This window comes from Leptonychotes weddellii, chromosome 10 (genome assembly GCF_054177405.1).
Source record: "Leptonychotes weddellii isolate Sample4059 chromosome 10, ASM5417740v2, whole genome shotgun sequence".
Lineage (NCBI taxonomy): Eukaryota > Metazoa > Chordata > Mammalia > Carnivora > Phocidae > Leptonychotes > Leptonychotes weddellii.
The window spans coordinates 72,994,854-73,018,608 of NC_138378.1; the positions used below are offsets into that span (position 1 = coordinate 72,994,854).

Genomic DNA, 23,755 nt, shown 5'->3' on the forward strand with positions numbered 1-23,755 from the left:
CATATTTTTACACACAAGATCATCTTGCCTTGCCACTAATAATCTTGAAGACAAATACCACTTCCCAGCCAAGAACCAGCTTTCTCTTCTGCATCATTCCTACTGTGCAGGATGACCAGTGACTCATAAGGCTGTTTTTGAAAGCTAGCACTAAAAGCTAATTAAAATCTTTTCTGGTGATAAAGGGAGATTTGGGAGAAGTGTTGCCATGATTGTTTTCCCCAAGAACTTAATTTACTGCCAATTTTTCCTATCTGAATGTTACTTTCAAATGCACCCAGTGATAAGAAGCAACATCTGTTTTCCGTTCAATAGTACAAGAAGGCTCGGCATGGGGCTGAGTGTACACAGTCCATGTGAATCTATTGTTATTCTCATTCCTTTTTTGTCCCTGTGCCTGGTCCATTTGCCATGTACCATCCGGCAAACAGCTGACACATACTAGCTATTATGGACCCCGGCCTAATTGTGAGGTCTTAAAAGCTCTGCCATGTTTGTCTTGTAGGATGAATCAGAGGCCTCTCTAAACCGCAGTGCTATAGACCACGGCTCCCATTTTGCATTTTCAGAGTAGTAGCAGACTGTTGTGCAAGAGGGTTTGTCGATGTTAAAAATATAGTCAGAATCAAGTGGCAGCGTTCCCCACCCCCACCCCCACTTCTTGGCCTGGAATGTTTTTGTTTTCCTTGGTCATAAAGCATACAATTACTTATAGAATAACTATTTGTAGATATTATTTTAGCTCAGAAGCAGAAATTGGCAAATTTTCGATGTGCCAATGTAGCTCCGAGCTGGTTTGTGAAGGGGAACGGGGAAGATGTCTTGGCTGTCTGTCCTGGCCTTCCACGGCTTCGTCCTTGTATGATGGGATCGCACCGGACCAGTGTTAACAGACCACTCGATTTGGATTTCTGATTTGTGCCCCCACAGCCCTCTTGGAACAGAGATCACGATGACACGGCATCGACTCGTTCGGGAGGAACCCCAGGCCCTTCCAGCGGTGGCCACACATCACACAGTGGGGATAACAGCAGTGAGCAAGGTAGGAGAGGTGTTCTCATTCTCTTGTGCTACTTGTGTCATTTTTAAGGGTTGACAAATCAGAAATGTCTAGTTAGTTCCTATTTATGCAGTTTTCCCTAGGACATAAACCTCTTAGAGTAGGAGAGTTAGCTTCTCTTATTTTATTCTCCGGACCCTTTCTTCTTCTATGCCATCCCAGCTGCCTAACTGCCTGTCACCTGGCCACCTCCATAAAACAGGGTCGGTGAATTGACTGAGGGCAAGATTAGAGGAGATTAGAAGTTCAAATGTGCGTAAAGAGCATGTCCACTAATACCCTGCGATACAAATAAAAGGTATTATTATTACTTGCCCTAAGAGGCTTCTCAAGAGATCATGAAGAAACATCTTTCAAGATTCCAAGTCAGTGATGTCTTCAGATACTTAGAAGGCAGTGGGCCTTTTAGGAACTCATGCGGGGCTTCCCTCTCCACTGGGTTGAAGCCATTTTTTCTGGATTTACTTATCCGAATCTCTTAAGTGCTCGACTTGATGGCAAAGTCAGACTACAGGGACTTAGGAAGAAATGAAAAGAAGCCAGATCAATTGAGCTCGTATTGTTCCTTGAATGCACATACCTGTGTGCGTATTTGGGTGTCCGTGGATGTGCACGTCCGACCGTGACTAGTAGGAAAGAAAGTTTTAACATAAAGTTAATCTTCAGCAAAAAGGTGAATGAGTATTCAGATGTCTTGTACTGCCTTCGGTGAGACCCACTGCAGTGGAATTTTGTGTTCATTTAGCGCAACCAAAGCTTAAGAGTGTATTCTCTGAGTATAAAAAGACGGCTTTATTGAAGTTGACTCTGAGCCCACAGTAGGTGCATACTTTAAAATCTGGTTTGATGATCATGTTTCGTTGGATTGCCATTAGACAACAAAAGAATTTTGTTTTCTCACATACATTGGGCTGGACCAATTAGAATTGCAAAGTCTAAAATGAATTTGACATCATTAATTTGAAAACAAAACCAGGGAAGTTCTTTTTTTTTTTTTTTTTAAGGCACATGTATGCTACTTGAACTGGGAATAGCTTCTTCACATAGAATTTTAAGCATCTGAGATATTTTATTGTTCAAAGAAAAGTTGCTGACTTCACCACAACTCTAAGTGTAGTAAAAATGGAGCCCAGGATAGTAGACCAGTTCGGAGCTGAGGCAGAAACATGTAACCTCTGACCTCTGACTTTTACTGGAAAATGATATGCAGCATAAATCCATGGGGCCTTTTCTCTTTCAAGTGTGTGTATGTGTATGTGATGGTGTTGCTGCTCGCGGGGCTGGGGCTAAGGTGATGTCGGCACTTTCAATATGAAGCCCTATTTTCAACTTCTTCCATGAGTTTTCAAAAAGGTGTAAAAGGAATCTAAGTTCTTCTTCCTGTACTCCAAAATTGCTACATGAGGTCATAGCCTCTTGTTTTATTTGTTTCTTTTTCTTTTTCATTTTTTGCTTTAAAATATATATATATCGTCTAGGAACAGGCAGATAGCTTAGCTGCTGCTTTGAAGGCTTGCAAACTGCTGAAATGTACTTGAATTTAAAGTTGTAGCATATACGCTTTCTCAAACATAATCTGATAAAAGGATTTTGAGAGGGCAAAGGCCCTGTCCCAGTTCTTCCCCCGTGACCCATCATAACAAGGAATGAGGAATTTTGCATGTTTCCTTTTCCTTCAACAGGTGTTCTCCAAAGGCCAATTTAATAATGAATTTGATTGTAACCAGGAGACATGTATCTTTCACATTACCTGAGTTTTTTTTTTTTTTTTAAGATTTTATTTATTTATTTATTTGACAGAGAGAGAGAGCGAGAGCAGGAACACAAGCAGGGGGAATGGGAGAGGGAGAAGCAGGCTTCCCGCCGAGCACATTACCTGAGTTTTCTACTTACATTGTTTCTCTTTTGTATTTTTTCATATAAGATCACCACCTAGTTCTGTTTTTTTTTTTTTTTTTAAGAATTTTCACATAAATGATATCATTTGAATGAGCTCAGTTGAACCTTTCTAAAACAATCCTGGCCCCATTTGACAGAAGAGGAAAATAAGGTACGGATGCGCTGAGCACTTCGGGGAGGTCCCGGTGCAGCATCAGACCCCAAATTTCAGTTTCCTGATTATTTGTCTAACATTCTTCTCCTCATGCCCTCTTTGCCGGCTCTCCACTAAAGAACTAAGCCAACGACTCCCACCGTGATCCAAAAGAAGCTTTCTGTGTAGACTTCCCTCCCCCAACCCTTCTGCATCCCCCCCCCAACCCAGCACCTTGAGAGCTGGGGTGCAGGGGGCCCTCCTTTGGTCTTACCTGCCCTTCTCTGTGGCTTCTCGTGGGCAGTGTGCTTTCTCCCCTACTAAAGGCAGAATGATGCCTACGAGTGTTGCCGCCATTATGTCCGTGCATTTCCATGCCAACCGTGACCCTTCTAAACCTGTTTTCATCCCTGAGACCTGTGGAGCTGGGTCTTTGTGCAGCCTTTGGATTAACTGTGCACAGTGGCTTTTCCATGTTTGCCCTGCCTGCCTTTTCTGGCAGCATAGACATGTAAGCTGTGCCAGCATTTGGCCCATAGTGCGTGTCCTAAATAGTTATTTACACAGTTTGAGTCCATTTTAGTCAACTGGATAAATAACAGCCCTCTTCAAAAGATTTATAAATCCATAAATATGTCTTTATACATACCCAATAGACAGAAATAACTCAATCTGTCAAGAACATATCCAAAGAGGTGTTTCCCCTACAGACAGGAGTAATACATATTTTAAAACTTTCTCTACTGTATTGTTTGTACTGTGTTTCTTTTTCCTCATTCCTTTTCATTTTTCACCACTTCATTATGGCACCTGTGGTACACACACACACACAAAAAAAGAAAGAAAGAAATCCCTAGGCTCTAGTCCTCTGTTAAATAACCTTATCTGTGCATGACGTAGGCATACAACAGGCTGTGTCTCAACCGAGTCCTGTTCTTTTGGACTTTCAAAGTAAAAAAAAAAAAAAAAGTCATTCAGGAAATGTGTAATGTTCTGACAGATTTCAAAATACAGTGACAATTCCTAGTTAGCCTTCCAGCAATTTGGGGGATTTTGAGTGCCTGATGACTTGCCAAATTAGCGGCTGTTGTGATTGATGGAATAGTTTTAGTCCAAATTTTTACCTAAGCATAAAAATATAAAACAGAAAATCCAATGCTGGGCATTCTAAAAAGAGTATATGCAAGATACATAATTAAGAAGATGCTAAAGATTATTCTTCTTCAGGGATTTAATGTTTATTCATGATTTACATCATACATCTTTCCCCCAACTCAAATTGTTTATCATGGTAACTTTTCCTATGGCATCTACTTTCATTTAATATTAACACTTGTGGCCGTTTGCAGGAAATTGATTCTTTTATAGTGACGCTCCTTTAAGTTGGCATTGAAAAGGAAGGCCTGACATCTGTATTCGGTTGGGGGTTCTGCAGCTGTTGTTGCAACATTGATTCTGTGTAGTCCTTAACTTCCTCAAAGCACTTCCAAAGCTATGAGATTGAATCCCGATTTTATCCCTGTCTATTATTTGCCCCTTTCCCATTTCAGAAGAGAAAAAAGTAAGCTCAGAAATACTGAAGAAACTCTTGGAGTCAGCTCTAGGATCTTGTCTCTTGGCTTTACTTTGTAACTACTTTCGGATGGGGTGTTCTCACGAACCCAGGCAGAGTCTCATAAATAAGATGAGGTACACATTGGCAGATACGTGACCCTTTCGTGTGTCTTTTTTATCCTACCGTGTACGGCTGCCCTACTGACCAGATCCAGGGTCTACTCTAGGAAGCAGGTGGCTTGGAGCCAGAGAACACTAAGCACATCTGGTGCCTTTCCCCACCGTATCTGAACTCTTTCCCAGGAGGGTTGCTGCAGTCACTCTACGACTCACAAGCAGCTTTAGCGATGACTGACCGCAGTTTGCGTTTGGGCACGTCTTCCTTTTTTTTTTGTTTTTGTTTTTGGTTCAACGTCAAGAGAGATGAGTATATGATAGTAATAAAATAGAACAGTAACATATTAAGGGCTGTCAGTCAGTGTAGGTATTTCCCTCCCTCACTGTGTGACGATCACAAAGGTTTAGAGAGGCTAGGAGACTTGCCCAGAGTCACATATGGGTCCGTAGTCGAGTCAGGACCCGAACCCATACGGTGTGACTCCAGAGCCAAGCTCCTAACGCCTGTGTCCTCCAGGGCTTTCGTGTGGCGAGGAATGGAAAACAGATCGCTGATGGACACTCCTTCTGTTACCAAGTTGGGGTCTCTTCTTCCTGTGTCTGTACGGGCGGGGCCTGGCTCTGCCTCTGTAAGGGTGAGGGAGCCGGGAATAGGCCAGAATCCACGTTAGCCTCAGGGGGGGTTATACTCTGCTGGGGAGTGAGAATCTGGTTTCTTGTGTTTGGTAGAATGATTGAGATGTTTACAGAGGAGCATGATGATTGATATGATTAATTTGCATCGAGAGCCTGTATCATTTTGCTCATTCCAAGATTTGTTGAATTGAGAATAGGAGCATAAAAAACAAACAAGGCCCTTTCTCTTGCAGAGCACTTCCTACTTAAAGCTCGTCTCATTTTCCTCTTTTGTGAGGAAAAAGAAAAAGTATTATTTCGATGTGGAAATTTGATGTGAAACATGGCAACTCTAAAGGGCTTTAATGATTGCTGAAGCCTCTAAAACCCACTTCTGAACTTCTCCTTTTGGGGCCAGGACTCAGTTCAACAATAGTATCTTTGCATGTTTCTTTCAAGAGGAACAATTGAAAAGCACTGCTATTTCTTTATACTAATGTGTCAATAGTTGCAATGCCCCCCAGTGTCCCCTCCACACCCCCCCCCCCGCCCCCCGCCCAGCTTTTGTCAGAGTTCAGGCAACCTATAGGCGGAAGGCAATCCCATTTGTTATTGAAGGGAATGTGAAGGCAGTTGTTTCAAGCTTGCGAGGCCAGCAGGCAGAGCCGGCTGGGAGGGGGCGGGGAGCAGGGAGAGGGGCGGCGGGGAAGGGCCACGTTACGTTCCAGATGACTAAGCAACGATTTATATACCAGCTCGCCTTTTTACATGAAGAAGAAAAGTAATAACAGCCCAAAGCCGGGCATTTGAAACAGTCAGCTGTCCGATGAATAATGGGATAGGTGGGAAGGAGCGCTCTGATTGGATGTCTTAATGAGCACATTTCTCGCAGAGTTTGGGCTGCAGTTCCCCTTGACCTTTGCCCTTTATTGACCAAACTGACACTTCATTTTTCACATACTTCCAATTATGGCTCGGCTTAAGTGTTGCCCTCCCTCCTTTATTTCTTTCCTATGGACAACTTGAGAGTGGTTGAGGCCACAGAAGATATTTTAATTTGAAAAACTACTGCAGCAACTCACGTTTGGGATATAATCTGTAATCTGCAGTTTTTCAGATGAAAACACAAAGTGAACGCTGCTTGTTTAGAAACAGTTTTCTTTGCCATTTTTTTTTTTTTTAATCCCAACTGATTTTTAAAACAGTGTTTATAATAACCTCAGAACCCTGTGAATCAAAAAAATGTTTGTTTGGGTTTTTTTCATTCCATTTGTCTGCTGGTCAGGGTACCTTGAATGATTTCTATTTGTTCACACTCCTTAAGTCTTAGACTTCTGCGGGGACTTCTTGCATTTCAATGGTGTCCTAATGCTTTTTGACTAATACGCTTCAGAGAGAAAAGTAAAATATAATTGCGACTGCAGGCCTTCGCTCTCAGACCACTGCAGCCCCGTGTGTTACTTTAGTTACATTTCATGTTGGTCTGCAGATTAAAGAGTGGCCTTGGCATGCAGTGGCAGGCAGAAGAGGAAAATGATTTCCTGATGGGAAAAGTCAGGTGTAAAAAAGAAAGGGGAAGTTATTATACTCAGCAAATCCCTGTTATCAGAAGGTCCATATCATTAACTTATCAAACATGTTGAACAAGATGGATAGACAGAAAACTGTTTTCCCCGGAACACCCCATGCTATATATTCACCTTTCCTTTTATTGACTCATCAAATGCGAGGAACTGTTTTCTGTTCCCCATTTTCTTGCCTTCTAGCATCGTGAAAGCACGTCATCTTAAAACAAAGAAAAATAACTTTGTCATCTAAAAAGTAGTAACTGTGTGTTTAGGGGGCACGCACTTGGCTATGAGGGTTTTCACAGAGAGTGCATCTTCTGACTGTTAGGCAATATCGCTGGCAAGCTGGAGGTCAGTGTTTTTCATCTTAAGCAACTGAAAAATGCATTTGAAATTATTTACTCCCAAATATATTTCCCTCCGACACAGAAGTATTTGTTTCAAAAGTGCATGAAGTGTTACCTACTTTATTATGTAGGCCTCTGGCATATCCATAGCATAATTTTACTATAATATGGTAATAAAAGAATATGTAAAAGGCAGACAAGGGTTCTGTCTTTTTCTGTAAGGTGACCTCTGTTACCAAGTAACTGCTTTACTTATGAGCTTATTAAAAACTCAAAAAATGAGCTTTTCATACTTCACAGGCATTGATGTGAAAATGAGCTGTCCTGTGAGTAGTTTTCTTGATCATTTTTAGAACAATTGATTAGCCAAAGAGCTCCTGTCATTAGTTGACATTGACTGATAGCAATTTGTCACAAGCTCTGAAGGTCAGCTAGACAGTTGGAGTTTCAGCCTGCCTTTGATTGACCTTTACTGATTCCATCCTCATGTGATTGGCTTTGAATAGGTCTGACCCTCGATTAGAAGAGACAGGGCATTCATCAACAGGGTCATTTCTTATATTTTCTGTTGATTGCTCATTTTTATTTATATGTGAACTCCTGGTCTGGAAATCTTATCAAATTTATACTCTAATTTTTGAACCTTAAAAGGTATGATCCTTGTTAAGCATGGCCTTAAAACCACAGTTCTGTTTTCCCCTTGATTTGCAGTGTGATAGTGGACTCTGTGAGTGGTGTAGACTTGGCTGCTGACACTGACACTTGTCACCTGTGCAGATACTGGAGTTTTGGGGCATGTGATGGATGCGTGCAGGTCACATGGAATTTTGTTGTTGTTGCTGTTGTGGTTGTCTCTTAAGAAATGCCAGCTCCGGGATGACTTGTAGAAGTTCTGAAATTATACCCAATTCTCGGACTTTCCTAGAATTAATTACACTGGCCTCTCAAGAGTCACGTGATAGTTTTAAATAAAAAATGAGTAAAGAACTATATGAATAGTGATGTTATGTCTGGTCATCATTTGGCTCTGCAGCCAGGAAGTATGAAAACTTTTTAAAAAGGTATCTTCTCAGTTTCCCTCAGCCTCCTGTAAGTTAGAGAAAGCCTCTAATAGCATTAGCTTTTTGGTGAGAGTGGAATAGATTTTCTCTTGCGGTGGACTCAGAGTTAGTTGTTTGTAATGCTCCGTTCTTTTCTTTCTGGAACTGTAAAGTATTTTCCCCAACTGCATCACATATAGAAGAACATACTCCACTCTTGTATAATAACATGGGTTTTATTGCCTCGTGTTAATAATAAAAATGATGATCCGAGCTTTAAAAACCCAGATCCTAATGTGTCATTATTTAATTATTTAATGCAGTTTCTAACAAAGGCCTTTCTTTTGTCTAATTCTCTCTCCCTTTCCCTTCTTGATTCCGCATTGGGTTTTAAGCTATAAACAATAACTTGTTTTTCAGCAAGTTTCAGCCTTCCTAGGCATTTCAGGGCTGCCACACAGCCTGCCTGGCACAGCTGAACCCGTGTTTCGGTTGCTACCCGAGAAAATAAACCAGGGGAGAACCCATCGTCCCGGGTGGTGGATTCTTCACTCCATGTCATTGTGGGCAAGGCAGAAGTGAGGAAGTTAATTTTAGGGAAGTATCCATTTAATGTAGCCCAAGGAGATAAAAAGAGTTTAGAATTGTAATTGCTTTTGTGGATGAGCCAAAATATTATCAAGAGTTCCATTTAAGGGGGGAAATGTAAATTTATTCATTCTGGTCAAGTTGTCAAAAATGAATTAAGCGCTTACCGTATGGCAGGTGCTCCGTATGAGGCTCTAAGAACGAGTAGGGCATAGTATTTGCCCTCAGGAAGTTTGTGTGTGCTACCACGAGCATCAAGCATATGTTAAGTGGACTATTCTCTAAATACTGAATATTCTTAGGGAGCTGTGAGTGTATTTATTTCACAACATGCCAGTGACCCAGACACGGTGAACTCTGTGATCAGGGCTGTTGGCTGAAAGACAGGGTGAGGGATATTTGGCCTAGCTGGCAGAGGGACACCTCCCCCTTGGTCCTCTGACTGCCGTAGAGGTTCAGCATCTGGTGGGCCCTGTGAGATCAACGTTGATCCCTAGCCCACTCTCGGGAACTCGGTTCAGCCCTCCTACGTAGCCATGTGGCCACTCAGGGCCTCTGCTGCCTGAACCACTGGGGCCACCATCGCTTTCTCCACCGTTAGTCATCTGGCTGCGGACTCTTCCTCATCCTTTTCAGGGAGCTCTGACATTTTGGGGGAGAGGGGATGCCTTTGGCCATCTGGCAAGGTCAATGGATGCCTTGTCAGTGTAATATTTTTATTAATGCATAAAATAAAACACATCGGACTACAAGAAAAACTAATTATATTGAAATTCAGCTATCAGAATGTTTTAAAAAACAAATTGTGATACAATGATATAGGGCTTTGTTAAATATGTATTAAATAACAAGGTCTAGCAGTGATTCTATCGTCTACCACATTTTTGAAATAGTGATGAATGTAAATGATGTTTTAAGATGTTTGTAACAACTATATCGTTGTATGTAAATATGATTTCCTTTGGTGACAAAGTCACAGGTTCTGCTAATGGTTCTGTGGTTTGTTACTTACCTAGATATGCACTGGGAAGAAGTGCTAATTTCAGTTGGAGGTTAGTGAGAATAAAATGTAAATCTTTCCACTTTCAAGTAGGAAGATCTTCTGAATTCTAACCCTGGGCCCCCTAGGTGGGGAGGGCCTATGTAGCCCAAGTTAAAAACTTCTGAACTTAATTTAAGTGTAATCTGAAGGAAGTATCCTGTGAATTCTCAGATTGGGGGAAGTCACCCTCTTCTGTGTTGTTATGGTATCCTGTGTCTTACCCTTTCTCATATACTGAAGTGAACCATTCGTGCATCAGCCTCCTCAGGATGCTTCCTGGGAAGGGACTACGTCTTCTTCATCGTTAAATCTCCTGTGCCCAGAATAGTTATGGGCACATGGCCATGGGTGGGTAATTATTTATTCAAGAGGATTGGGAACGCTCTCATGCTTTCAAACTGTGATTAAACTACATTCTCTCAGCACTGATTTCTTCTGGGTGCCAGATGGCTAATGACATGGCAATCTCAGTCAAAATGTAAATAGACACTGAGGTCTTACCTGTCCTGACTCTCAGAGATCCATTTTAACAGAAGCACTCAAGAAAAGACTCAACGGGTAGTCCTTTCAGAATTGGTGGTAGACGGGTTTGGGGATGTACCTTAAATCATGCCGCCCACATGATTGCCTGCTCTACCTGCTCCTGCTCTTGGGCACCATGTTGTGGCCCGGAACAGGCTTCTAGCAGAGGATGGGTGGGGACTGGCAGCAACATTTTGGGATCTTTTAAGGGACCTTACAGTAAGGTGAATGATGAATGCTGAGACAGGACCCTGTGTTACCCTGGGAGGACGCTTTTATATCTGCTGTTCCCAGCAGCAGACATGATTCCATCCCGTGGGATGTGATAGTCCGCTCTGCTCCTGAATCTATCTCCTTCCTCCATGAATGCTAGTGCTAATTAAGGATAGTGGTAGAGGTTTTGGCTGTTGGCCTAGCAAAAACTAACCCAAACAGTAAATTTATGCCAAGCATTTTCCTTAAAAAGAGGTAGGCGTTGTCTACCTCTTACATTGATTGGTCCCAGAAGTGTAGTTGGTAAGTTGGGTTTTGCTCAAGTGTCTGGCTTTGTGGATTAGTTCAGTCTTGCAGATAATTTTCCATAATTACTTAACCTAAAAGCATTCTGTTTGATTAGTACAATTAGCTTTGGCTTTCCCCCATTTACCAATATCAACCCGTATGCATTCCCTCCTAGACATAGCTCATCTTATTTCCTAACAAAGGGTGAAAGAGGTAGGATTTTCTTTTAGTTCTTTTTTTTTTTTTAAGGTTTTATTTATTTATTTGAGAGAGAGAGGGAGCGAGCACATGAGCACAAGTGGGGGGTAGGGGGAGAGGCAGAGGGAGAAGCAGACTTCCCGCTGAGCAGGGAGCCCAGTGAGGGTCTCGATCCCGGTCCTGGCTGGGATCATGACCTGAGCCGAAGGCAGACGCTTAACCAACTGAGCCACCCAGGCGCCCCATCTTTCACTTCTTTCCACATCAGGAGAAAAAAAGAATATGAACATACCTAGAAAATCTTAAATTTTCTTCAAATTTGTATATTTTTAAGGAAGGGGGAATTGGGAATGAATGTAGAAAATACTGAACTTACTTGTTGCTAGATTATTAACAATCAATGCTATCTCTTGAAAAATTTCATTTCTCTGAGTTTGAATCTTTCCTTGAGTGCCCTTCTGACAGCAGGACAGATAGCACCTTAATACCTTTTAAATTTTGATACTTTAGGAGAAGAGTATATATCTTAATATTACAATGTACTCATATATTCTCTCCTTCATTCTAAGAAAGGGTTTAAGGAAATTAACAAAAGTATAGAGTATACAATAGGATAAAAATCAGGATGTGGAGAAATGAGAACAAAAAGAAAACAAACAAGAGGCCAGCCATAAGGGCAGTACAGAACAAGACGAATTGTAAAAGATGGTGTACAATTGCTAGAGGTAGTCAGTTTGGCTCTGAGCTACCTAGCGGCCAAAATGAAGAGTGAAATATAATTAGTTACAAGATTTACAGAGTCCACGGAAGTTGTCTGGAAGAATCCCTTTGACTGGTGTGAAGACTGGAGGGAGATTCTCGCACATGTCCACACCGGGGGAATCCGGTGGGTTGGCTCCTCCTGCACTTGCCTCAGCCCCTGGCCCCATGCTGCAGATGCAGCCGCTGCCGGATAAATATTTGGTTGACTCGATTGACTAGATGGATGCCTGGATTCATATTCAGCCCAATCTTCCTTTAACTTCGTGGCACCTAACCGAGTCTCGATTTCCATGGTTGAAAGAGATGGCAGCCTTTCTTCGTCTGAGGCCGGGGTGCCGGTTGTTTCGTGACGCCTTTCCCCCTCTTCTGTCTCCTTCCTCTGACCCTTTTATGGTGCGCCAGCTCCATTTCCCAGTCTTTTCTCCCCGTCCCTGGGGCCAGTGATGCAGGTGAGAATGCTCTTGTCGTTCTGGTTATTGTCCCCTGAAACAGGGTTAAGGGCCCCTGAGAGATTCATTGAGCGGTGAAGAACTGGGGTGCCATCTTGGGAAGATTCAGGTGCCACACTCTTTAAAAATGGACATTCTGAGGGAAGGCAGTTTCAGCCTATACAGTCAGAGGGGGCTGTGCGTTATGAATATTTGGTTCACCACATCCCAGCACCAAGAGCATCCCCTTACATGAAAGGAATACATTGAGTGCAAATAAAAAATATTGCATGATACTGTGAATTTAAAGCTTCTGAGAGGAATATTCTCAGAGATAATGAAGGAAAGACAGAAATAGCACCATTCCCTAACTTAATGAGTATTCACTGAATGTCTGCTATGTACCAGCCCAGTGCTAAATGTGAGAATTCAGAGTGAAGAGGCTGTTCCTGGAACCGAGAAGTTGACTGACGGTCCAGCGGCTGGGCAGGCAGTTCACATATAGTAGGTTAAGGCTTGTGACTGAGTAGGCCCAGTGTGCTTTGGAAGTGGAGGAATGGCCCCTAACAAACTGGCAAAGAGGAAGCAAGTACTTGGCAGAGGTGTGGCCTCTCCCTGTCCTTACTCCATCACAACACCCTTTCTCATGGAGCTGGAATGGGACTCGGATGTGGGTCCCTCTCCACATGGCACTCCCATCTCCAGAGCTGGCCCTAGCAGCAATCTGCTTTCTATTCCCAGTCTTCCAGCTAGCTCTCCCAAGGGTGTGAGTCTGTGATGGGAACTTGGGGCAGGTGAAGTAGAAGGACATGTGAGGCAAAGAAATTAGTTGGTGTGAAGGTGAGGAAGAAAATGAAAGCATGACCCTTGGAGGCTTTGTATGTGCTTCAGCAGGAGTGGAGAACAGGGTGTGGGAGAGGAACGTCTGAGGGAAAGGCCAGAGGCAGCTGGGACCAGACTGTGAAGGATCCTATCTGTCGTCCCAAGGAATTGGGAGTTTGCTTGGGAAGCCTTGGGGAGTCATGGCAGAGCTGTGTGAAGGAGAAACAGATGCAAAGGAAGGCTGGGGTCACGCTGCAGTTATTCCAAAATGTTGAGGACGTGACAAGGCAGAGCAAAGGCACTGGAGAGGAGAGCTTTGGAGAAGGAGACTGGACCAGGCCAAGAGACTGAGGGGATGCCAGGGGTGGTGGGTTTGGAACGGTCTGGGTTGATGCCAAGGTCTCAGAATACTGCTGCCTACACCGCAGGTCCCGTCTGGAGGACTCACTGTTTTCTGAAGTGTGACTTCACCTCTCCAGATATGGGGACAATATGGCTGGCCATTGCCGCCTTTGGCTTTTTCCTCACACCGTGGCTGGGCAGAAGCAACACTTTTCCTACCCCTTGCCGAGGGTCACCCACGGAAGTCCGGCCACCACTCTCTCTCTGCTCACTGCTTTCCTTCGGGGAGGGCCCTGGCTCCATGGGGACCAGGGGGCTGGGTGGACAGGAAGAGGCCAGCTAAGCTATCATGGGAATTCCATGACTCATTTCATCAGTTTACTGCTCTGAAAATGAGGTGACTTCCCCCTTTGCTTGACAGCTGATTGATGAACATTTCCTGAGTATTTGCAGAGTAGATGTTTTGTTACATGGGCCTTGGTGTTCATGGACTCCTACTGGATTCTCATCCTTGTGTGCTTCAGCCCCTTCTCCTTCCCAGGCTGCTAATGTTTCTGTTTAAGTAGAATCTTCAAATCACCTGCCCAAGACTTAAGAGACTCCAGGGCTGGAAATAGTATGCTCTTGGGCTGCTGATATAACTCTGGCTACATTTACTTTTTGCCAGAATACTAGAAAGTGAAGGATAATTTTTTATACTGAAACAGTATTTGTTTAGACTAACAACATTGTCACCTGGTACTTAGTATGTCTACGTTGAAAGTTGTCCTTAAAATTAGTGTACTTCATTTTGTGTGTCTAGAATTTTTTTGTTCATTTTCAGTTTTCACTTTCTTTCCCAGGATGTGGGTTTGTGTATTTTTAGAAAGATTGTCCTTTACTTCGATTCCAGATGTCCCGATGCTATTGATAGGAAAGGAGTCAGCTTTGGAAAACACTAATTGCTCTGCTAAATGATAGAATGTTAATAAAAGCTACATAGCAAGATGTGTAATCATTACTTTTAGGCTCCAAGAATATTCCTTAGGCTCATTTTTCGTAACTGAAGTGGAGACAATAGGTTTGCACTATGTGGGTCAGAGTCATCGTCTTAGATAGTGGCCATGGTCCTTAGATTTAATTTTCATATTTCAAATGGAAGCGGCAGGTTTAACGTGTCTTACTTTGCAGCTGGAACAGGGATTCTATTTTTAATCTGTAAGTCGAAGATGGCATGGAGCCAGGTGCTGCCCCGATCCAAATGCATAGTTCCTGTTGATATCAGTGAGTTTCATGATGGATTGGAAAGAAGTATGTGGCCTTTATTCCAAATATCTATCTGACTCCTTGGAATTAAACATGCTGAACAAATTCTAGTACTTTTCAAGTTAAAATGAAGTGTTTTCTAATGTAGCAACCATGCTGGCTTAAAGGAATAATGCAACAATTCCAAATAGACACACACACATAACCGTAGAATTGGTTTTCAGGCAGAGAGAAGCAACTGGGCTCAGGAACCTGGGCGGCATAGTAAAGGACATGGCTGTATTGAGCTACACAAAATTGCCTTTAAAGAGAATAGGTAAGGGGAGAAAGCTCTTCCTTTGGATAGTACTCTGCTCGTGGGAGCACACACATTGTTGTTGGCGAGTAGTTCTGGCAAGGGCCCTCCTGTACTTCCTCAATCCTATTACCCTGTGGTGGGAATGGTAGGGCAATATTCACTCAGGATTGACTGATGTTTGCATCTATAAATAAATGTACTCAAATCATAATTGTAATAACAGGATTGTTTGATTACCTGGCAATGGCCTTGTTCTGAGATAGCTTTTGGATCACCTGTTCATTGGGAACATTTGACAGACCTCATGTTTATTACCCAATTGAATGTCAGTAGCAATTGCAGCTAAAGATAAACAAAAATGCAAGTACTTGTTGACCTTGACTTTCTTCCACAAGAGATTGGACTTGATGGCTCTATTGCTGTTGAGCTGATTAGGGTTGTAAACAGTAGTTTAAGGAAAATGTTTTATTCCCAGAGGAAAATACCCTATTTGCTGTGGGAAATGGCAATAGCCCTGTGTACCCTTTGCCAGATTTTCTTAATTCACCTTTATTTGGCCTGTGGGAAAAGGATATGGGGGGGGGAACCTTCTTGTGGCTTTAATGTACATTTGCATAGATTGTTATAACTTGTGAATGGTGTAGTTAGCCGATTGAATACAATTTTAGAAGAAGCCAATGACGTTTCTATGATTTACGATATTTAGTAACATGATTTCTTTTGAAACTATCATGTTAATATAATATCGTGTTTCAGAGATGCAGATCTTTGTAAAAATGCACCATGGTGCAAAAATGCTCTTTCAGATTCTAAGTAAAAACATGAAAATATCATTGGTTAGTGATTTCACCAGGGGCAAGGAGAGAGAAAATTTGACCTGGTGGATATATTTACATGGGATACTGCAGAAGTACACTGGGGAATGTGACAATCAGCACTTTTCTTTGGGCACCCAGTCTTAAATCCCAGATTTGAATCAAGAAACTCTGGGCCATTAAGGATTCCCCATTTCTTGGTGAGGCATAAAGCCTTGGTGACCTATCCTTTTGCTCTTAAAAATCCCACTGCAGGGGCGCCTGGGTGGCTCAGTCGGTTAAGTGTCTGCCTTCGGCTCGGGTCATGATCCCAGGGTCCTGGGATCGAGCCCCACATCGGGCTCCCTGCTCCGCAGGAGGTCTGCTTCTCCCTCTCCCACTCCCCCCGCTTGTGTTCCCTCTCTGTCAAATAAATAAATAAAATCTTTAAAAAAAAAAAAAATCCCACTGCATTTTCCTTGCAAGGAGAGGTGCTTTGGCTTAATGCCACTGGCTTCAACTTTTGCTCTTAAAATGTTGTTTTGATGCACAGTGTAGTGATGGATGAATTGATTTCTGTGCATAAACGGTGGCCTAGATTCTTGCCCTGTGGAAATCCATGGAATTAAAAACTGTAGGTTCCCAGAGTGATAAGAGGTAAGCAAATGATTAGATATGCATGCAGGGGAAAAAATTGAGATGCTCATAGAATGGAAATAAAGGTCTATATAATTTGCAAGTTTAATGTAAATGTAAGCCACTAATACAACTAATAATTTAATGCTAATATGTGAGAGTAAGTAAATGTAATTCTAATCATCTCCTATTTGGTGTGTTCTCAGAGGGTTCTGAGTAACAATGTACTGTACTGGAATATTCCCCTGGCCATCTAGGATGCAAATCGGGTCTGCTGACAACTGTGGCCCTTATGAGACCTCTGGGATGCTAGCAACTCAGGACTCGAGGTTTCTCTCTAGGTAGAAGTTTGGGACAATTTGAGATTGCAGAATCTAAGGCAGAATTTCCTTCAGAGAGGTTTAGAACGTTGGCTATGGGGTTTATAGAATAGGTATCCAAGATCTCGTCCAACGTGCCCTTTTAAGTAGTCATTGGTATTATTTAATAATACAGACTATATTTTTTCTAAAAATATTAGCCCTTTGCTCTATTTTTCAAAGTACAGATTTCCTTGTGAAGGCCAGCTTTGGATCCATTTTTTGTGAGAACAGGTCCACTGAACGAAATTTTAAAATATAATTAAAGAAAGCCATACCATCTATAACCAATAGGGAATGTCATGCTGTCTTTCAGAAAACAATGACAGAAGAGTTCGGCTCTCCCCGGTTTTCTTTGCTAGGCACCCCCTCCTTTTCTTTCCTTGTGAGTTTCTTCGGAGAATAACTGCTTGCTGACTTCCACTTTTCTGCGAAAATTTTGCGAAGAACACTGGAAATCTCTGCAATGACAGATGCCATAGCAGATTATTATGATGTCCATTACTTGGTGAATGAAATTAGGAAGAGTTTATTTCTGACAGGGCACCTACCCTTCCCTGGGACAGAAAGGCTGTAACCTAGAATCTTCGTTAAAAATCACGTCCTCAGGATTGCCAGGGATTCTCTGATACATTAGAGATGAGCAGAGAGGGGTCCACTGCCTCCGGTCGGTGTCCCGGTCCCCTGTAGCCAGCGGGTGCCCGGGACTCTCCGCTCGGGGCTCCTCATTCTGGGCTGCACCAGGGGGAATGTGGGCGGGAAGTGCTTGCTTTCCTCCTAGCCATCACTGAAGGATGTGGCAAGGACATGAATTGTTTGTGGCTGGCTCTCTATCCTGCTGCTAGAAAGACTTCTGCGTTTATCTGCATTTTTCTGAGCACCAGTCGCTGCAAAGCCACCTCCCAGGCCACTTTGTGGGAAAGCTTTCTTTATGGTGGATGACGTGGCATTTCTTGTCACTTCCTCAAATTCCTTCCCGCTGCCTATCAGCATTGCTCTGGACTTATCTGGGTTGAGCTTCAGCCAGCCGGAGCTAATCCAGGTTCCTATTTCAGAGGAGCAGAATGACGGCGATGACCCTGCCATTTCTCGGCTTGAGACCTGGGGTGCGGAGAAAGGGGGGTGCAGGAGTTGAGGGCCATCAGCTTGGTTCTCAAGACTGGTACCTTTAGTCTCTTCTTTGCCCCCCATGGTCCTGCTTCCCCATAAGGCTGACAGTGGTGTTTATTTTGATGTGAAGCTGGATGTAACTTTTCTAGTTCTTACCCAAAGACATAAAGGCGTGTTTACCTGAGTAAACCTTCTTCCACAGGGCTCAGCCCTGACAATTCTGAACCTCTCAGAGGAAGTCTTCTGAATTGGGATTGAACGTGGCAGAGACATATGGCTCTCTGGTTCTGATCTTCCATTGTTTAACAAATGTTTATTGAACACCTACTCTAAGCCCCATACAATGCTGGGTAATGGGAAGGAAACATCTCCTAAAAATAACAATCTTTCCTGACTTCAGTCTATGAAATGTGTCTACCTAGCTTAGTTTCTAGCAGGGCAGCTCTCCATGTCTCCATTTTATAGGTGAGAATTGCCTGAGGTCGGACAGGGTATATGTGGGAAAACCCTGGGACCTGAACCAGCCAGGTTTTTCAACTCTGACACCTTTCTTTTGTACCAGGTTAAGAAGAAACCTAGTAACTGATATCTTCTTGGTTCACTTATTTCTGAACTGCGTTCACCAGTACTCTCTCAATGGGAAGAAAGAGGAGAGAATAAAATAGGAAGGATCTTTAGAAGGAAGTGATGAAGTATTGCTTAGCATTATATTTCTTTCTTCCTTACTTCCATCCTTCCTTCCTTTCTTTCTTCCTTCCTTTCATTCATTCATTCATTCATTCATTCACAGAGTATGTCCTGTATACCAGGCACTGTGCTAAATCCTGGTACAACAAGGATGAATAAGACCAATTCCTGCCCTCAAGGAATTTACAGTCCAGTGTTTGATTCTCCCTTCACTCCCGAATTAAGAAATGAATGGGACTAACCTGTTTGTGATGCTTTTTAGGCATTACCTTCTCCTTCATTCAATTCAGTTGATGCACTTCACTGATGTTCAGGCATAAGGGGCTTTCAGTATATGAGTAGAACTGAAGCAGTCTTCTATTGGTCTTTCCTCATGGAAAAATGGTGTAAGTTTAACTTCCTTGTGCAGAAAAACAACTTAAACTTACTATAAAACGGGGTGGTGTTAGTACCTATGTACAGGGTTGTCGAGAAAATTAAACAAGTTGATGTACAGAACTTAGAACAGTGCCTGGCACATAGTATGTGCATATGTGTTTGTGTATGTGTTAGCTGCTATCGTCATCATCATCGTCGTCATCATCATCATCATTATCTGGTTTGTTTTTCTTTCTTCAGAAAAGAAACTCTGATTAGGACTGGTACTCATTCCTGAGTGTGAGTGATGGTGTAACAAGAAATCAAGAATCTAGTATTATTCCCTTCCCAATGGAGAGTTTTGTCTGCCCTTTTGCGTCAGGACAGGAGTCATTCTAAACTTGGTGGGCCACTGAGATTTCTGCTCATATAAGACCCCTTTCTATTATACATCACTCTCCAGTGTCCCAAGTCACGTCTGTCACTTTTACTTTCGGAGGCGATGAATAAGAAGAGACATGGGTACAAATGGCACCTTTCTTACCACAAGGCCATTGGTCTACTGGATTCTTTTAAAGCAAAGGCTACGGTTCTCTCTCCACCACATATGAAGGTGTTTGTGAGAAGATGAGGTTTTCAGTGACAGTCAAGGTGATGTATTGAATGGCGTACCTCTTGTTGATGATCAGATGGGTCATATGATGGGATGGGTTCTGTGCTCTCAGAGAACATAGGTGGAATTCCCTCACAAGAGCCCAGCTGAGATGGGGAATGTAACAAAGTTTCTTCTCACATCTCTGGTCTTATTTGTCACAATAATCTTTGGCTTTTGATGAAGCTATTGGACAATATCAGGCCTTTCAGTTTCGGGATGCCATGTTACCAACAAATTTTAAGATCTAGGTAGATAATCCTTAGTTTCATAGATAAATTTTACCAAATATTATATAGATCTTAAGGACTAGGTTTATGGTCATTGCAATTGGTTAAAAAAAAAAAGGTTTAAAGTATCTCTTGCCTATCCATTGTGAATAGGAAAGGTTGATTATGGGTAGTTATGGAGAGGTGAAACTAAACATATAGGCAGGTCTTTGTTTATAGCAAATTAGCTGTACTACTTCCTTCTCTCTTTTTTTTTTAAAGATTTTATTTATTTATTTGTCAGAGAGAGAGAGCACAAACAGGGCGAGCGGCAGGCAGAGGGAGAAGCAGACTCCCTGCTGAGCAAGGAGCCCTATGTGGGGCTCGACCCCAGGACCCTGGGATCATGACCTGAACCAAAGGCAGACGCTTAACTGAGCCACCCAGGTGCCCCTCTACTACTTCTTTCACCTGCAAAATTACTGGTGGTGCTGACTGCCCACTCTTCCTCTCCCCCACCTCATTGTTCACCTCTCTTCTTGCTGTTCTTTATATTCACAGTGTTGTGGCCCTATTATGATGACAGCAGAGAGTCTATTTTGACTATTTTAATTTCTTTTTGTAATCACTCACTCATGACACAGGAATGTGTTTGAATTTTTGGTATTAGTTGCAAAGCCATCCCTCTTCAAGGGAACAGAGGTGGTTTCCTAACAACCAAACAGGATCCAGCTCCTTTCAAAGAGAGGAATTTATGGTCCATGTGGTGGTGACTCTGTTCTACGGTGGCACCATGTGGTGGCCCACCGTAAAGCCGACGATGGTACACAGAAGATGGGAAACACAGGGCAGCCCTTGTGGAGCCTTGCATTGAGATTCTTTTACCCCATCTTATTTGTTCACATTTTTCTCAACTTTTTATTCTGAATATTTTCATACATACAGAAAAATCAAATAGTTTAATAAGTAGCCATAACTCACCAGTCCATTTCAACAATTGTTAACATTTTGTCACACTTGTTTTGTCGATAATACGTGATGCACACACATGTGTTTATAGTGCTATATATTCCTCTTCAGTAACAAAGAGTATTTAAGAATCCATACATTTCTGAGGCTATAGGTAAATCAATGACACCTGTATCCCCCCCCTCCCCCATCACGCTGCTGAACCACTTATTTCGGCATCTGAGAAAACAATACTAAAACATCAGGAGAATATGGTTGTGCCTGATTCTAGGTGAGGATCAGTGCATAGTGACCAATTTCTATTTTAAATACTTGTTTATGTGCGCCTTATGCTGGGAACTTTTAAGTGTCTTTCTCTGAGGCTGTGTGGCGAGCTGCAGAGACTGCTGCTGTTGGGAGACAGGTGTTCCGCATCTGTCCCCACTGGACAAGGTACAAGGCCTGTGCTCGGGGTTAGACCACTCACATAACCTCAGTGGGATGAAGTTTCTTCGGGAAATAGAAGAGGCTGGGCTAGATCATTGAAACGTTTTCCTTCACTTCTGAAATACTGAAATTCTAAGAACCAAGTTGAACAAACCTGGATAGACTGAAGAACTTTCAATAAACATTTTACATATAGACTGAAATTTGCAGAAGGTCAGTAGATTCCACAGAATGTCGTGGTCAGTGAGGAGAAATTCTGAATCTAGGACTTTGCATTGGTAATAGCAATCAAAAGTACAGACCCATCCCCGGTAGGTGAGTTTTTCTGAATATCTAGGTACAAAGTAGTGTTATGGATTTGATTCTTTTATGATTCTTTTGATTCTTTTATTCTTTTTATGTGAAAAGGTCCAAATGCATACCAGCTTTTTAAATAGATGTGGAACATATAACTGTTTTATTTGGTTGTTACTGAAATATCCAAGTGATTTACCTATTTAAACATATGTATCTGTACTTTTCCTGTATACTCTCTCTATGCTGGGGGAGGGATGTGGGTCAGGAATGACAGGGAGAGATGGATTTATATGTTACATCAAGTGAAATAATCATTTCAGTAAGATCATATATGAAGTTGTCTTATAATGTTTGGGGAGGTTTTATATTTTTCCCCCTTTTTCAAATGTAGACTTCTGAGAATACTATGACTAGGTCAAGTATACACTGAGCTTTTGAGAAATTATTTTTTTTTCTTCTTTTGAGAGGCGATGAAGACTTTTTTTTTATCTTTTGGTATAAATCAGTGGACAATATGAACATTTATTTGTCATCTTGGACTTACTCTGTTGGTGACAAGCTGAATACGTATGTCTTAGCACTATTTGATGAGAGGATCACACAGCTACAGGCCAGCTAAAAGGGATGTATTATTTGAACCGCTTCCATTGTTTTTAAAATCATTGTTTGTGTTGTAATCCTTTCAAAAAGCCAGCCTGTGGCTGCTTTCCTGTTTAAAGAGTGAGCTCTTTCCATTGGCAGATCACCTTCATTTAATCCTGTGAAAGCGCATACTAAATTCTTAGCAACAGTGCATTTTTAGCATCAAGAACGTACTACCAAGAAAAACTGAATATGGTAAACAAGTAGAAAACTACGCCTTGGTTGTCTAAGAAGGTAATTGTTTCTTGCTTTTGGAGCCTTGTGTATATATCCCACTTGGTACCATTAGCCTCTATAAACATTTCAATGACGTTGTAGTTGAAACACTATATATTTCAGGAAGCAGATGAAGGAAGATTTTTCAGGTTGATTCCTAATACAGCTAGTTTACTTTTCATCGTTGGTGCTATTTTGAGGTTTTATTGCATTAAAATGTATCAGTGTTGTTAATATAAACCTTCAACAAGTTTGCTTAAATATTGGACGCTGACAGGATGTGGGACAAGCATGGCATTGTGGAGAATACCACCCTGGCCTGAGTCAAGTGTAGAATGCTGCAAACACATTGTGCTAATTTTAGCTTACAAAGAGGATGAAGATAAACTGCCTACCGCTAGTTTGCCATATGCTATCCTGGTGATAATATTCAAGTGCAAAATATTCCATAGAGAGTCTTATTGTTTCAGTAAGAGAAGCATGGATAAGAGTTAAGCAAATTTCTGCTCAGTAAGTTTATAAGAAATAATGAAGTAAAACAATTCTCAAATGCAGGTAGATGAAATCTGCTAAATTTGTTTTGGCTTTATTGACTTTCATGGGAGTTGACAGAATTAGTTTTGGTTTATATTTGATCCAATTTTATCTATTTTTCACATGTAAATCTTAAAAATCAATCTGAATAAATATTGATCTCTTTCAGAAAGGCAAAAATATAGTTTGGATTGCATAAAACTGTTTAAAAGACAGCATCCCTTGAAGTTCAATAAAGGAATAAAGCAATCTGTTCAGCTGGTTTTAAAATAACACTTTAAAAAGCCTTTTTAAAAATGAAAAAGTCAAAATCCATTACATTTCCATATTTGGCAAATTCAGCGCCTACAGTTTCACCGAAGAGTGTTTGACCTATTTATTTGTCACTGAGACCACTTCACAGTGAAGGGATTGTTAGTTCCTGCAAAACTGAGAAAAATCCAATGTGCATAGTGCATTTGCAGATGGAAACAGACTGTGTAGCCGGATTTGGAGGGTGGGTTGGCTGGAAGCTTTGTGTTAACAACTGGTGAAAAGCTTGACCTTTGTGTGACCTAGGTCAAACAAACCCCCAACTCAAGAGTTCTCCTTTGACATGGATACCTGTTTAGGGAAGGAGGCCAAGAAAGGGAATGGAGATAAAATTATGTTATGGAATTGTGAGCTGACTTCTTTAAAAGTTCTAGTTGCTTGGCTGACTGGGGCAAAGTGTCCATCGTAGGGCATTACAAAGGACCCCAAATCTGTTTCCAAGTATCAAAGGGAAAAGATGATAGGGAAACATTT

The 23,755-nt window shown here is 41.9% G+C and overlaps 1 protein-coding gene across 4 annotated transcripts in view; it reads left to right on the forward strand.

Moving 5' to 3' along the window:
* MEIS1 (Meis homeobox 1) overlaps positions 1-23,755 on the forward strand; it is a 133,545-nt gene that overhangs the window by 28,576 nt on the left and 81,214 nt on the right. For all 4 annotated transcript variants that reach the window (XM_081833610.1, XM_081833612.1, XM_081833611.1 and 1 more), the window contains exon 7: positions 931-1,042. In XM_081833610.1, coding sequence (XP_081689736.1) covers positions 931-1,042 — 112 coding nt within the window. The remainder of the gene's footprint in view (positions 1-930; positions 1,043-23,755) is intronic.